The sequence below is a fragment of the Phyllostomus hastatus genome, unplaced genomic scaffold (genome assembly GCF_019186645.2).
Source record: "Phyllostomus hastatus isolate PE091 unplaced genomic scaffold, TTU_PhHast_1.1 phas_contig_210, whole genome shotgun sequence".
Taxonomy (NCBI): domain Eukaryota; kingdom Metazoa; phylum Chordata; class Mammalia; order Chiroptera; family Phyllostomidae; genus Phyllostomus; species Phyllostomus hastatus.
In genome coordinates, this window is record NW_025333737.1 from 7,443,433 (window position 1) to 7,460,434 (window position 17,002).

Here is a 17,002-nt window from a genome sequence, read left to right on the forward strand (position 1 = left end):
AGAGGGCAAGAGAGGGAGAGAAACATCAATGTGTGGTTGCCTCTCGTGCACCCCCTACTAGGGACCTGACCTGTACCCCAGGCATGTGCCCTGACTGGGAATTGAACCAGTGACCCTTTGGCTGGTGCTCAATCCACTAACCAACACCAGCCATGGGACTGGGGGAAAGCTTTTTGACTAAAAGTACAGAACCAAATGCAACACATGAATATTGGTTGTATCTTGAATGGGTCCCGAATGTTTGAAACTAAAAAGTCATAGAACTGAGGAAATTTGAGTAAGAGTGGAAGGCAGCCTGGTAGCAGCCAGAGTACCCCCAAGGAGGGCGGCAAGCTGCGGCAGGAGGGCAGTGGGGTAAGGACCGGCCCCCTGTGAGGAAGCATCCAAGAAGAGTGGTAGTCTGGGTAGGGAGGCAGGAAGAGGGTTGCCATTCATGGAGCAAATAAGTGAGTAAGATAACGGGTGGCAGCTTTCCTACTGCTGGAGAAAGGAGGGACTGGTATGGATGAGGACAAACCTGGAGTGACTCCTGAGGTGTTCAACTGGAACTGGAGGTATCAGTGTGAAAACTCAGTTTACGATGGAGGTGTAAATACCCTCACTCTGCCCACGGAGCAGGGGCCAGGAGCAGCAGCACCGTGGTAGCAATGAGCACACCCAAACCCACATCTTCTAAACAGCATCACCCACCGAAAGGCACCAGGGCTCACTAGGAAAGGTGACTCATTACAGGACTGAGGGCAGAAAAGAAAAAGATGAACCTGCAACATCTAGCTGGGCCAGAAATGTTTTAAGTGCTCTAAAGCTGCAGGGAAGTGCCAAAAAGGACACAGAGTCGGCTAGAAGGAAACCCCAGATATGGGGAAATTGGAGTTTTGACATAAAGAATGATTTTAACAGTTTATAACTCACTGAATAAAAAAAAGAAATCTGAGCCTACAGTGATACAAGTAAATAAACAAAAGGGGAGAGGAGAAAGCTCTTCTGTATTGTAGAAAGCCAACTAATAAATGTAGACGGAATGATGGAATTAGAAAAATCACTATTTGGCAAGCATTACTCTAATAACTTAGGCAAGAAAAACCACTGGTTAATAAAACTATAGGGTGAAAGAGGGAAGAGAAATGGGTTTTACATAGTCCCAAAGTGTCTCCCGAGAAGATAGCATATTAATCGAGTGTTAAAAGCTAACACTGTAAGTATTGGGACAAACAGACATCATCGTGTGCCTCCAGACAGGATGCAATGAGAAGAACCCTGCATTGGCTCTGCAAAATTTGGCCAAACATTCATTATCTGGCTCTGATCAAGACGGAACATCAGACAAACTCAAACTGAAAATCATTCTGCCAAATGGCCACCTTGAATTATAAAAAATGTCAGGGTCATAAAGTCAGGGAGAAACTGAGAAGCAGTTCCAGAGTCAAGGCATCAAAGAAGACGAGGCAACTGAGTGATCCAGGATGTGGTCCTTTGACAGAAAAGGACATCACTGGGACCATGGGAGAAAGGATACACAGGAAATCTCTACACTAGTCTTGAAACATTTATATGTTTGAAATTATTTCAAAGGAGAAAAATACATAAGTATCTCCTTTTGGAAACTGCTGGAGCCTCTCCTGTGTCACCTCTGGACTGTGTGCAAAGAGGCTTTGGTTGTTCGGTGTAATCTGTTCACTGTACAGCCTCTCCACTAGACTACGAGCTCCTTGAATTCTTCCACTGGGCCTTATTTGTTTCCATTTCCAGAGCCCAGCACAACGCCAAAACATAGAAAGCGCTCACTGGATGTGTATTGAATCAATGTGCTGGGCCTGGCTGGCACCTCCCTGCACATGCTGGCTGTTGGTAAATTCCTCTAAATATTAAGCTGAAATTCGCCTCTCTGCAAACCAGAGAACATCTGTCTGCCCTGCAGCAATGAGCTGTGAGTCCTGGAACAATGTCCTGCTTCCAGCAGCACAGAGCCTGAGATCACAGGCTCCAAGGAGCAGCACTCAGGCCTCGCTGCTTCGGGGAGTACAATGGCCCCTGTTTGTTTAATCCCAGCCCATTGTGGCAGCCTTGACTGTACAGTGCTCACTTGTGATTCATGTGAGTGTCACTTGAGCTCCCAGAGGTTTGCAGCCATAATTCAACATTTGTTAATAGCCACTTAAAATGTCCCTGAAATAGCTAAAAGGCCCAGGGGATAGAAGGTATTCTGCTAAGAAATCATTCCAGGGAGGCAGAAGCAGCCTTGGCCCAAACTTTAGAAGACACTGTTACTTCCAGTTCATAGAGATATTTCTCTCTCATTGGCTGCCTTCTTATATTCCATGAAGAGAGGGAGACATCCCTCAGGGCTACCATGGAGAAAGTGGGACCTATAATTCTCTACATTTTCATGGTGGACATGCTAGAACCCCTTCCTAGTTGCTCCTGTGCAGAAAAAGCTCCCTCAATCGCTGGGTCCAGTGTGGGGGGAGAAAACACAAGAGAACACAGTCCAGAGGATTCCACGAAAAAGTAACCGACTCAAAGAACAGAAAGGAGGAAACAGAAAACACAACTATTGGATTGGAAGCTCAAAAGTTTATGCACAGGTAGAGATCGCAAGAGGCAGAAGGGTAAGAAGAGATTCATGTAGGTTGAGGTTCACTGTGCTACATAGTCTACAAATTATGTAATTCTCCCAAAATCAAATTACATAAATTGTCCAAGGTCATCCAACCAGTATAAGAGTGCAGGATTTAAATAGAAATAGTCTCACTCCGGAGCCTGTTCTACTCTTAACCATTGCCCTGCACTGCCACCTGCAAATCTGTCAGAGCACATGTGGACTGAATGTTCAAATTCAAGCCACTGAGTCAAGGACAGAAGTTCAAGCTCCCAATGCTAAGCCCTCACATCTGGTTCTTTAAACACATCTGTTTCTCCTAAAGTTATTTCTGCCACCCAGAGTTGGATTTAAAGTGGGGAAGTGTAGATAGAAAGAGTGAGCAGGAAAGAATTACATGCACAGCTGAAAACTAACAACCATTTGCTAATGTCAGACCCCATGACCCCCTCAGTTGGCAACTTGGAGAGATATCAAGTGTTACCCTGGCAAGAAGAGACTTCTGCATCTACTCGACTTTCCTGAAGGCTGTGCTGTGGGATTGTGTAGCCTTTCTACCTGTGCATTGCTGAGCCAAGATGCTGGTGGGGAGAGAGCGAAGGATCACATGCAAATCTGTGGAGCTGGGAGGCCAGGAGAACCAAGGCATATGTCCAGCTCCTGGCCATGTGGTGCTTGCGATAGGCAGACAGCATAGCAGCAGGATCCAAAGTATACCTTCCTCTTAAAAGGGAAAGGTGAATTCACAGAACTGATGTGCAGTGCCCAGGCTGTGCAGCCAGTGAAACCAACTCACTCAAGATGCGTGGCATAAGCCCAGAAACCACCCATCAAAGGAAAAGGTCTGGAGTGGGCCACCTCCTGGAACCAGTCTTTTGATGGAATCTGGGCAGGTAGGAATTATAGCTGGAAGGTCTTGTTCTGAACATTTGGAATATTCAATTATAGCATAAACCCCCTCAGCTGGCTTTGAACCACAGAAAGCCAGCTGCCTATGCCTCCTCTCTCATTGTACCTGCCCAAGGCAAGGGATGCAAGTTAGAGCTAGAGGGCTGCACGGACAGCAGAGCATGGCAGCTTCAAGCTGAGGCCTACTCTGTACCCCACTCTCCAGCTCTGGGGTCAGCTCCAGTAGCTGCCAGGCCTGGTTCCTAGGGAAGGATACAAATAAATTGAGGGATCTCTGGCCTCAACTTCTACTCTTTTGAGCTAAAGAATTGCTGATGAATGGCCTGAATTCACTCAGCTCAGCCCTATATAAATAAGCTTGATGTCTTCACAGAGAACCCCCAAGGGGAATTGAAAGGCATGAATTCTAATCCCCAATGGTGCCACTTTGCTACTGAGAGACCTTGTGCCAGTAACTAAACCTCTCTAGGCCTTAATTATGTTCAACTGTGAAACACATACATTGTTACCTTTTCCACTTTCAGAATTATTGTGAGGGTCAAATAACATCTTACAATAAAAGCATCAAGGATCTGGAACCAGAGTACCTGGTTCAAATCCCACTCCCGCCAATTCTTAGCGACGTGACTTTAGGTCCATTGTTTAACCTTCCTGAGACACAATTTTCTCCATACAAAAAGAAAAGCTACAAATATTACATATTTCATAAGGCTACTGTGATGCCTGGATTTCTCCCTGTGAAGTGCTTAATTTAGAACAGCACCCAGGACATAGTATGTGCTCAGAAAATGCTAACAATGATGAGCAGCCTTGTAAATTACACAGTGCTGGTCAAATGGAAGGGATTCTATTTTTGACATGGCCTGGGTGTCGACCGCAGTGTGCCGCCAACAGGAATATAGGGGCTGGGTGCCTGGCTCGATGGCCCCTCATTCCCCTGAGTATTCAGGATTTGCTGATGTCAGTATGGATTTCCAAAAAGTCCTTTTGCTTTTGGATGCCCTGTCACTATGTTTTATCGCCATCTTACTACTAATAAAAATAACAGCAACAGGAGAGCTGACACTCTCATCCAAAGTTAAAAGTTTCACTTACATTATTTCATTCAACTGCTAACAAAAAAATCCTATGAAGTAAGTGCCAATATGATTATTATTTAATAGGTGAGAAAGCTAATGCCTGCAGGGGTTAAGTAAATTGCACAAGGTCACTACTAAGATGTGTTTTTCACCCACAAAGCACTTCACTTCTGACACCAAATGGGTGGGTGTCCCCCTCCCACCAGACAACGCTGACACTGCCCGGCATCAGTGCAGACTCTGTGGGTTAAGGGCTCAGTCCCGCAGGACGGGCCCCCACTTCAAGTGCCAAACACAGGTCCAGGCCACCTGTTCTTCTGACCAACTGGCCATAATTCAGGGATTCACATGATCCCCTCCTCAGGTTCAATAAATTGCTGGAATGGCTCACAGAACTCAGAAAAAGTTTGCTCCCTATTGCTGCTTTAGTATAAAGGATATAACTCAGCAATAGCCAAACAGAGGAGATGCATCGGGCAAGGTGTGAGGAAAGGGGCACAGCTGCCGTGCCCTCTCCCAGCACTTCCCTGTGTCCACCAACCCAGAGGCTCTCCAAACCCCTTCACTCAGAGGTTTTTATTGAGGTTCCAGTACACAGGCAGCACAGATTAAATCACTGGCCACTGGTGGTTAACTCACTCTGCAGCCCCTCTCTCCTCCTTGGTGGTCTGGGGGTGGGGCTGAAAGTTCTAACCCTCTAATCACATGGTTGGTTCCTTAGGCAACCAGCCCCACCCTGAAGCAACCGAGAGGCCCATCAAGAGTCACCTTCCTAGCATAAACTCCGGTACGGCTGAAACGAGCTTATTAAGAATAACAAAATATGCTCCTCTCACCTCAGTCCCTCTCGAAATTCCACTAGTTTTTGAAAGCTCCTGTGCCAGGAACTTGGGAAGAAGACCAAATGTAGATCTCTTATTATATCACATCATCAGTCACACATGCCTGGAACCTCTATGTGTCTTTCACTAAATGCCATGATTGAACCATGAGGCTAAAATGACTCAGGTGCCAGAACCCCTTCGTCCTTCTAACACTTGCCACGTCCCCTGGTGCTCCTGGGCAGGCATTCTCCCTTCTCCCCACCAGGTGAGCCTCCCGCCCAGCCCTATGCTGGATCTGTCTCTAGCCCCATGTACCCCAGAGTTGCGCTCATCTGTGTACCTCTCAGTCCCCCCCACTTTCTGCCCTCACATGGAACCAGGCCAGGCCCAACCACATCCAATATCTGCTCTCTAGGATGACATCTAGCACCCAGAGCTTTATGACAAATTCCTCTGGGAACTGCCTTTCAAAGAGTTGTACATACGCAGTTTGAGAGGCCAGGACACTGAATGGCCCCACTCGAATCCCTGGCTACCAGCACCCAGACACTTCCTACACTCTCTCTGAATATCAGCTCTTTTTTCTCCAAGGGTTCTCCCCCAGCACTATTCTTATTCTTATTAAACACAGAGCCTTAAGGCTATGCAGTATTGGGAAATGGGGTGTTTCTGCAGGCTGCAGGTGCTGCTGGCTTACACCTACTATCAATTCTTTCTAATGCCATCTGCCTATGGCCCTCACCTCGGACACCAAGTATCTGTTCAGGAAAGAAAGAAATCAAAGGTGCTCAGAGTTGGAGGTAACTTCGGAGGTCATTAAATCCTGCTCTTTACCTGACATCGATCCACCTCGACAGCGCTACCAATAAGCAATTGCACAGTCCCAGCTAGAGCTGACGACAGGACACAGGTACTCTACACTCCCAGGACAGCTGCTGTCCACCTCTCTGAACTCCTGCCCACACGCTGGTGCGAGCGCTGCCCTCTGGCCTCGCACAGAGACAGCCTTATTCCTCTTCCCTGTGACTGCCTGCTAAGTGTGTGAAGACGGCCATCATTTGCCTGGGAATCACCCCCTCCCCTTTTTCAGGCTAAACAGCCTCAGTGCTACCCTACTCTTCTCATCACTCATGGTTTGTGACATATGAGGAGCATCACCCCTGGTCAACTGTACATTTCTCACTGCCTCCTGCTTTATAAATGGGCCCAAGCCACTGCCAACATCAAAGGCAGCCTCCTCCTCCTTGTGGCTTGAAGCCAGATCAACGTACATTCAGGAAACAATGGCAGTGAAGGCTGGTGAGGGTAGGAAAAAGAAGTTCTCAGAGAGAGAAGAACTGGAAAATGATGAGAATGCAGGCGTTGACAAAGGTGTGAGCTCGGATATGAGCAGCTCGAGGGGTACAACAGCTGGAAGAGTGAGGCTAGCTCAGCTCTTAAGGCATGGGCAACTCTGGAAAGGGTTTTCCTTGCACAAAAAGCTCCAAAGAACAAGCCGGTTGTGCCGAGAGTAGTGAGTCCTAATCGAGGAGATGCTCATTTGAATTATGAAAAATCTCCCTTGAAAACAGTTACATGTCCAAGATCTAAAAATCTCCAGGTTTAAAAGACTTTTGAAATGGGTATTTCCTTCTTTCTAAACCAGACATAGGTCAACATGCCTAGGCGATTCTCTGTGTTACTAAACAGATGAGAAACTAAAACTAATTGCTACACAGGTTGAGTTCCCCAGCTGAGCCAGAGATGGGGCTTCTTGTCCAGGTGAGTTACTGAGGGAATGACACGGGGAAAAGCCTGGAAGGAAACGAGACACGCAGGCTGGGGCAGGAGAAGAGTGAGCTGAGCTGTGGCTTCAGGAGAACTTCTAGCTCAGCCTGACCCCTTTCTAGAAGCTCTGGGATGTAAACAGCACCACAGTTTGTTTGTTCCTGAGGCAAGATGAGTGGCATTTTGTACTCCTGTTGTCAGTAGGTCACTGGCCACTGGCTTCCCCCAGGCAGCAGGGAGGGGTGTAACTTCCTGGGAACCTCAGAAGAGACAGCCTCAGTCAACTAAGAGCACGCTCCTGCTCTCAGTGCAGATACGAGAGGTCAGGGGCTGCACCCCAACAGCATTACAGGGGACCTGGGCGGCACATTAACAGCATCTTCCATAGATGCCTTTGCTAATTTATACATGAATCCCTCGCGCAACCGCAGGATCAGTGTGATGGAAACACTTGGTCAGACTGATGAGGTACAGCCAGACCCACAGTGGCCTGTGGACGGGTTTTGACAGTAGGTGTCTGTGCATCCCTCATCCCACCTCAGGCCCCGAGCTCCACTGTGTTGGTGTGTTTCTGCCACCACTGTACCACTCTATGGGAAATAACACAAGCAGACCTCCAAAGTGGGTAAGTACATCAGGGTGCAAAACAACATCAACTCTCTCCACCCAAATATAAATTAAGTTGCAGTTGCAGTGAACAAATGTGGAGTCAGAAAATAAATTTTAATTATGTTCTATGACTTTAGAGTTCTACAGGTTGGCGAGTCCTTGGGAATCACCAGTTCAACTCCCTCAATTTACAGATGAGGAAACTGAGGCCCATAGAGACTAATAACCTTGCCCAAGGTTGTACAACTCAGTCAACAGAAGTCATTAAGTCTAGGCAAGTATGTTCCTTCTGTGTTTCATGCTTTATGTCTTCCGAGTATAAATTTCCACAGCCACTGAGAATCAACAGAGAATGCACCTGAGGCATGAGACAGTAAGTGCTGGGAGATGGAAAGATGCTTTAGAACCCAAAGGATAACACTTTTCAGGATGCTGTTCCCAAATAAGCAGGCTTCTATTGCAGCTTTCAGATTCATCAAATAACAATCATGTATTTCAAAGCACTGGAGGCACCCACTACCCAATAACCACTAAACTCAGTCTGTACAAACTGGTTTTAAGTCCACTGCATGGGAGAAATGGAATTTCAAACTTGCAGGGATGATGCAGGCCATTAGTTTCACATTGACATAGATCATGGGTCAAATGGTCCTGCTGGTCAAGTTTGATATTTCAGCCCAGTTCCATCAAACATAGACACTCAGATGAAAAAGAAAAAGCATGCAGCACACTTCCAGATAGCTCTAGACCCAGGTGGTCTGTTTTTGTTCTGATGGAGAGAATGGAACACTTGGCACTTTGAAACATGAACTGCTCTATAGAGCAACATCTCTGACAGCAATCTTAATGCTAACAGCTACCAGTTCAGTCTTTGGGGGACACATTTCAATGGGATCTCTTACTACAAAAATCAGCAGCTAACTAGGATTCACTGAACACACAATTTTCTTGAACTTATCTCTTCATTAAAGGAAAGACTTCCTGTAAAGAGTAAAGGGAACCACCGTAGAAAGGGGGAGAGGGACTAGTTCCAATTCAGTAAAGCCCCCAGGGGGCCTCCTTTCATCAGCAGTTCTGAGGTCTAAGAAGTCCTCAGGATAGAAGCACAGACATACAGACTCACCACACTAGCAACTGGGCATTAGTTCAGTGGACTGGGCAGTAGCTTCAGCTTTACTTTGCAAATAGATGACATGGGTCATTATGATAATTAGCTCCCAGTCACTGCCCTGCCCCTTCATCCCACCAGAGAGGATTCAGCACATCCCGAAAGCTTTACTTCCACAGAGCTCTGCAAACTAGGAGATTCCCAACCAAAGGCTGGCACCATGGCAAACTAGTCACCCAAGTTGGCAGAGGCCATCTCTCCAAAGATGTGGCAAACACTCACAAAACTTTGAAGCATCTTAAGGAATATGAATGATTACCTAATTTGCATTAGGTATCATTTAGATTACTTTGACACAAAACTAGAGACTTGTGTCAGAGGTTGGGGAGAGCCAGAGGCTACATGGGGAGGCTGAGGCATGCAGTGTTTGTTGATGGTCATGTGAGGAGGATCATAATTGGTCCTCAACCAGGAGCGAGGTCAGGCCTCACTCAGGAGGTCTAATGTGGTGTCCACAAACACACCTCTGGTTTATCCTGGCAAACATCCAACAGACAATGGGCTTCAAGTAAATGCGCAGACAAACTGTATATAAAGCAAAGTTACTGGTGTTCAGCTGTGAACCTAAAATCCAAGGAGGCTAAGCCAAGAGAAGGATGTCACAAGTTATCCCTGGGTGCTTCTGGCAGACAAAATAAAACATACCCCACAAAGAGGATAAGAGGTCAGACCTATTGAGACATATCTTTGGATTTTATCTGTCCTCTAAATGGTCCTCTGAGGAAATCTCTAACACCCAGGGGACCAAGAAGAGAGCAAGCGGACTCTGGCTGGGTGTGTACTGTGTGTCAGACATGGTGCCAGATGTGCAGGTGGGATCACAGACATAGGGATACACACACATACACACATTACCTGATGGAATGGAGCTACTCCCAAAATGCCAAAATAACACATGTAGTGATGTTATTATGGGCAATTTTTCTTCCTTCTCTATTCTTTCTCACACTTCAAGTTTTCTCCACTAAGCACAGAGTGTTTCCATAATCAGACAGTGTAATTATTAAAATAATAGCAATTATGGGACAAGTCACCTCAATGCAAGTGGAACCCAGGCACCTATCCTGAAGAGGGAGGCTGAAAAAATGGCTACCTCACTTTATTACAGCTATTGAGTCACATGACATTAAAAAAACTTTAAGCCCGCTTAGCATACTCTAAAGACACATTTTAAAAGCTTACCATGTGCTAAATAGTTCTAAGTCCTAAGAATAAAAAGTGAGTCAAGACATCATGTCTTACAGGAAGAAGAGACAGATACAGGCAATGCATAAAAATTATCAGTGGTTAGAGAATTCAAGTATTAAATTAAATTATCTCCAAAGTCCCCTTTAGTCTAAACACTTCATGATTCTATTGCAAGGAAAAGCATCACAACTGCTCTAACAGAGGAATAAGCCAAAATGCTATTTGGGAGACAGAGAAGGAAGAGATTAGTTTAGATTATGGTCATGGGGAGGCAGATCAGCAACAGTTTCCTGGAGAAAACTACAGCGACACTGGAGCTGGATTTTAAAAAGATGAGTAGGATTTAAATAAATAGACATGGAGAGAGAGGTACAAAAGGCAAAAAAATATATAAATAAAAGAAGAAAAGTAAGGAAGAAAGGACCATGCAAAGAATTCTGGGTCAGTTCGGGAAACAGCAAGTAACTATTTAATTGATAAGCCTTTACTGGAGATTCACATCCCTGTATTTGCCATGATGTTTGCAGAGAATCTGCTCGGTGAGACAAGACTCCTGCTCTCGACTAGCCCGCCATCCAGAGCGGGTGGGAAATGGGCTGTGAGCTCTCTGATGGCAAGAATCTGGTCTGTCTTTATTCCTGCTGCAGAGCACTTGCTGCATCTCATTGACAAGGGAATGGAGATGCATGCGTTGGCATGACACACTGTGATAAAAGCCGTATACCTGCTCCACAGGTCACTCAGCTCCCATCGGGGGTTGGGCATGAGTTTCCTGGGTTGAGTTTAGGAACACTGGCTGGAACATGGAAGCCAAAATGGTAGGTAAGGAGAGGACATTTAGGTAGCAGGAGTGATGTGAATGAAAAGTACTGGGAGAAGTGAAAGTTTAACATATTAGGAAAATCACAAATCCCACAAACACAGAAGATGCCTGCGCTCTGAAGCTGTTGCTGAGTCACAGCATGGAAGAGTGGGAAGAGCACTGGATTGCAGTCAAGAGAGCCAGAGTCAAGTGCAGGCTCAGTCAGTATTCCTGTGGGACACTAAGCAAAGCAGGGGGCCTGCCCTGTAGTTGGCTTCTACCACGCACTAGAACTTGACATACTTCCCCTCCCTGGATCAGTACCACAACTTTAAGTGGTAGGTATTATTTCTCTGGTTTTAGAAATGGGGAAAGTGAGGTTAAGAAACTTGCCCAAGATTTCAGAGCAAATATGGGGCACAGTTGTAATTCCAGCTCACATCTCTGCCAAAAGTCCACATTTTTCACACACACAGCTCCTCATGTAATAAGAAGTAATTTCAAGTTAGCAATGGACTTACTAGCCATGTGCAAGAATACCCAATGCATGTGCTTCCTAAACCTTTCTTCCATGTCTCTGCACTGCTATGAGACATTGATTAAAAAAAATCCATAGAAGTGCCTCTAACAAGATCTCAGTGAAGAAATCTTTCTTTCAATAAGAAAAGAAATGCTTTTCCTAATAAATCTCAATTTTAAAGTACAAATATACCATATATTTTGGACTATAAGACCTACTCCCCCCAAACTTGATAGGAATAATAGCTGTTAATGTTGCTGTTGAGTTCTGTTTACATAGGTGAAATATTATTTTATTTATGTTATTAAATATTTTATCACATTTTTTGCTTCAAAAATTTTTCCCCTATTTTCCTGCTATAAAACCTAGGTGCGTCTTATGGTCTGAAAAATATGGCACACAACTATGGAAATAAGGTTAAACATGCCAACTGATGGGTCATTTGCATTCCTGAATGTGAAGACAGGTGAATCCCAAAGTGTCAGCAGAGAAGCAACATAAAATAGTCATGTGCTAGTCACCAACAGTGGGGATGCCACCTGTCAGCACTGATTAGCTACTGAGCTCAGCTGTGACCTCCGTACTAAGAAACCCCATCTCAGTAAGACTGGGCTTTATCATAGGCTCAAAAAAAAAGCAGCAGTTGCCTCTCCTTTCCTGGTTTATGTGGATGGCATTACTCACCAACTGATCCTATGGTGGGCTGCAAACAGGGCAAGCAGGCTGGAAAATCACCTCTTACTAATATTGATAATGACCTGCCTTACAGCTGTCATGAGGTATGAAAGAACTTTCACATATATTGCCTCACATGGTTCCTCCTTCCAACAGCCCTGTGAGTTAGAAAATCACATATTACTGTGACATGTCACAGGGCCTAGAGAGGGTGCAAATTATGACCCAGGAAATAAACTAGAAAAAGATGGAGGTGGGGTTGTCTTCCTGCTCCTAATCTTAATCTCAGGTCATCCAACATGGCCAGAGAACCCCCCTCCCTGAACCCAGCCCTCTTAGCCTTCTCCACTTCCTTCCACTCTGGGCCAGTGGGGGAATCTCTACTGCATGGACACTAAGGAATCAAAGCCCTCTTCTGCTTTCCCAGGAAGGAAAAGCACGCACCTAACTGAAGTCAGATGGTCTCAGATTCGGGCTAACAGCGAACCTGTCTGAGATGGAGCACACCTGTTTACAGGGCAGTTGGAATTCCACACCTGGCTTCCCGGAGAATTTTAACCTCCACAAACAGCCTTTCTCTCTGCTAAAATCATGGCTCGTTCACAAATTAAAGAGTATTACGCACTTCATTGCACACCAGCTAAGAAGTTGGAATAAGAAAGCTTATGTGAAAGTATTAGCCCTGGAGATGGCATTAGATATGCTCCACAGGAAAAACAAACAAACAAACAGAAAAAGTAACCCACCTGTGACATCCCCTCCCCTATACTTAACTTCTGTAATAAGTCAGCCACAGTACTTACAGATAGAAGCCATCCAGCTTAGTAAATAAGTCAAGTGGAGAGGGATGTGCAGCAAAGGGAATGAAAGACAGAGAGGCCAGTGAATCCACTTCTCCAACTACCTGCAGGGCTCTCTGCTCCCTTCTGGTGTGGGAGCCCAAGAAAAAGCACACATATCCCCCAGGCCAAAAGGGACAGGAAGACCAGGGGGAATGGGAAGGATTACCCCTCACTGCAAAGTCTTGGAACAAACTTGGCATCATGTTCCCTCTTGCGGAGGGGCTCAGTATCGCTGCTCACTGTGATCAACGAGTGAAAAAGACCAGCCTCCCATGTGAGGGCTCCTCCAGGTTTTCTGAAGTGTGTGCCTTTTTTGACCCTCCCTGAACAACTTGAAGATCCAGCCCTGAAGCTCATGCCCTTTTCAGGCCTGGGGGAGTTCAGGCATTGAGGGTCAGTCCAAAAAGGGACTTGATGAGGATGACAGATAATGACATTTCACTTACTGAGTAATAAACCTCACCCACAGGCAACTTCACTATTTGAGAGACATTGTGGAGAGGTCAAGGCTCAGGTAAGGCTTTAAAAGCTCATCTTTAGCCTCTTGGGACCCCAGCAACTCAAATGATGGATCAAATGCAGCCAGAGGTCAAAGAACCTTTACTTCGTCAAATTGGAATTTGGTCACGAATTGAGAGGAAGCCATTGGTTGAACATGTGCTTATGCAAATGCTTGAGAACTCTGTCCAGGGTCTGCCACTGACTGTAGTATTTCTCTGTACCACCCTCTCTCTGTGTTGCATGTGGGTTCAGGCAGACAGAGGAACAGCTGAGTGCATTTCAAGCTGCATGGTGCAGTGGTGAAGCTGAGCGTTGCTACGGCACTAGAAAGAATGGGCTGGAATACAGGGATGGTTGCAGCCTCCAGAATGAGGCATTTTTCCCATCTCTCCCCAAACCAACTAATACATCATTTGTGCATGACGTGTTTTAGGATCCTGCCTGCTTTATTTAGAAGGGCTTTCAGTACTACTGGTCCTGTCTCCCAGCTCAGACTCACTTCTTTAGTACACACTACTACTGATTTTGCTGTGCTTCCCCACCCCCACTATGTTTAAAGCAGATACTACAAAACAGCTCCACCAGGAAACAGAGCTCTAAAGGATGTGAGATGCTGTGCCCCCTGGTACTCTGAGCTTTTCCAGAATCACAGACAGCCAACTGCAAGCATAGAGGCTGTGGGCAGAGACTGGTTGTAGCATTTTAAAAAAACTCAGATCAAGAGGCTGGTAAGCATTGAATCTGAGAACAGATGGAGAATGGGTGCACCATAGGAAAGGTAGGCTATGTCTTCATGTAGGCAGAAGGCTCCAGTCTATTGCTGATGACAGTCTCTTTGCAACTGCTGAACCTGCCATCCCGAACTTACAATTACAATTTGGCTCAAGGTTCTGAGACTCCAAAGCTCTTGATTTTCCCCAAGGCAGCAACAGGAGAAGCAGCCACACTGGGGCTTCTGGAGGGTCCCACAGACCCTGATGCCCCAGGCTTGCCTAGAAGCAAGGAGTTGTCTGCAGCTGCAGTCTGACCTGTTATGCCAAGTTGTGCCTAGCGACCCACTAACTGGGCACACAGAGGACCCTGGCAGCAACACCCCACCCTTCTTTCTCTCTTTGCCCCTCCAGGAAGCCCCGGCCTGAATGTGAGCCACATCCCCTCAGCTCTGCCTCTTTACTCAGCTCCACACTCCTTCTCCAGCTTCCCCATCCCACAGCTGCTCACCCCTCCCCACACCACTCCTCTCGCATCCACATTGTTAAGCAGTTGTACGTACGGAAAACTGAGCCTTTCAATTTCAAGCTGGAGCTCCCAGACAAACCAGCCTGGACCCTTCAACCTCACAGCCATGTCATTGACCATCCTACACACAGGCCTCCACCTGGACCCTCCTCTTTGGCCGAAGCACCCTGCACATCTCTTTGCTTCCAATATGCCACAAGGCCCGTGCAGACTCGGGGTTCCCAGCCTCTCCTCTCCCCACACGGAGCTCAAAATCCACACAAGAAAAGGAAGCAAAGAGACTTCCACACCTTTGCAGCATCACCTGCTCCAGCAAGATCCCAAAGCCACTGGAACCATCAAGGCTGCCTGGAGCCCCACACCCCCTTCTCTGGCGGGTTTTAGCTCCAGCCCAGCCCACAGGATGCAGTGCCTGATAGCACTTCCGAGCAGACAGAGAGAGAAAAAAAAATACCACCTCGTCAATGACAAGCTGTTCCAATCACACAGCTCAGACATGAAATGCCCCAGACAACAGACAAATCAGGCCTCCTCCCTCTGGTTGGGAGGAGGCCAAAGCAGCACATCTGGAGAAGTGAACCCCATGGCAAGCTCCCTTTTCACACCCCCCATCTGACCAGACAACAGTGCCCCCTCCCAGCAGGCACACTTCTCCAATCAGTTCCAACAGCTCTGGCCAACTATCCTCTTGGCCTTCAACTGAGGCACAACTCTCTCTCCTGCTCCAAAGCACAGGGAGACCCTGAACCAAGCAGGAGACCACCAGCACAGCACTTTTCAACAGGACCAAGCACAAGAGTAAGCTGAAAACCAAGTACTCACTGTGGTGAAGTCCTGGTGCCCGCACTCCTGCCCTTTGAACTTGCAGTAGAGCATCATATCCTTCAGGTCATGGCCCACGCGATGCAGGAACTCCAGCATGCTGAACTGCTTGGGTTTGTAGTGTTTGAAGTTGGCCTTCTGCCTCAGGGCCTCCAGCACTGTGGGGTCAGCCAGGTGTGGATCCGGGATCTGCAGGTTGACGTCCAGCAGGGCCAGCAGCTCTCCAGCATGGTACAGGTCATTGGTGGTGAGCCTGGAAAACCGGAAGCCATTGAGGTTGCAAAGGGTCACAGCTGGGAAGACCAGACTTTGGGCCACCACCTCGTCCACCTTGGTGACATGCTGGTAGGAGAAGTAGTAGGACACCCTCTCGGAACTCTCCACCAGCAGCAGGCCCAGGGAGCCCACAAAGGCCACAGCCCAAAGTACACGCCGGATGGTCAGCGGCCCGTACACGAAGATGTGGCGGATGCCGTGGAGGGTGGAGGTGTTGGCAAAGATCTGGAAGCTAGAGGGCTGCAGGCTGCCCTCGCTGGGGCTCTCCTTGAGGTCCATGGGGACCCTGTGCAGTTCGGCAACTGGCTTCAGGTTGATCAGATTTCAGAGAAGAGTTCCCAGTCCTCGAGCTCAGCTTAAACCTTGACGTTCAAGGCAGAGAACCCAAGGCGAGCCTCAGGCCAGGCGCCGTGAGTTTATCCTGAGAGCCCCGCCGCAAGCTGACAGGGGTGAGTGTTTATATAAAACCCATTCAAACTCTAGCTCCTGATTTTTTCCAGGCGATAAGGAGGGCTGGTTTTATTTAGGGAGACACCAAGGTGATGTGGAAGAGATGTGGGTGGGAAGGGAGAGCTTAGCCAATGGAAATAAAGTCCTCCCCCCTACACACGCCACTAGAGACAAGATTAAAAGCGAGAGCGAAGGAGAAAATGCTTAAAACAAGTCGCTGAGCAGCTCGGAGCCTGTTAACCAGTGCATAATGCCCCGTGTTAACCATCCCAGGGACGTCAGGGCGGCCACGCTGATGCACTGCGGGCGGGCGGCGCAGGGCCGAGCCTTCAGAGCCGCCGCTGCCGCTCCGGTCCTCTCCCCCGCACTGTTTTGGACTCCGGATTCCGTTTCTCGCTGCCGGCCTCCGTCCCTCTTCTTCTTCTCCTCCTCCAGGCCCCCTTTTATGGGCAAAATTCCAAACGCCGGCGGCCGCGGCTTGCACCTCGGAGAGGAAACAGCGCTCGGAGAAGCGAGGACTGACCGGGAGGCTACGAGCCGGGGGCTAGGACGGGGACTCGTCTCTCCCCGCCTCCCAGAAGAAAAGCCAGACCCTGATCGTGCGGAGCGAGCTGGCCTCTCTCACCCCTCCTCCACCAGGCTGCTGGGGGGAAGGGCGCAGCGGGGAGGGTGGGGGCGAGGTCTGGTGGGGGCTGGGGACCCGGCCAAAGTTTCTTCGTAGCCTTTTTTTGC

The 17,002-nt window shown here is 47.6% G+C and overlaps 1 protein-coding gene across 1 annotated transcript in view; it reads right to left on the reverse strand.

The window, feature by feature from the left end:
* ASIC2 (acid sensing ion channel subunit 2) overlaps positions 1-16,259 on the reverse strand; it is a 926,053-nt gene extending 909,794 nt beyond the window's left edge. The window contains exon 1 of the mRNA XM_045836683.1: positions 15,545-16,259. Coding sequence (XP_045692639.1) covers positions 15,545-16,099 — 555 coding nt within the window. The 5' untranslated portion in view covers positions 16,100-16,259. The remainder of the gene's footprint in view (positions 1-15,544) is intronic.
* Positions 16,260-17,002: the final 743 nt, after the last annotated feature.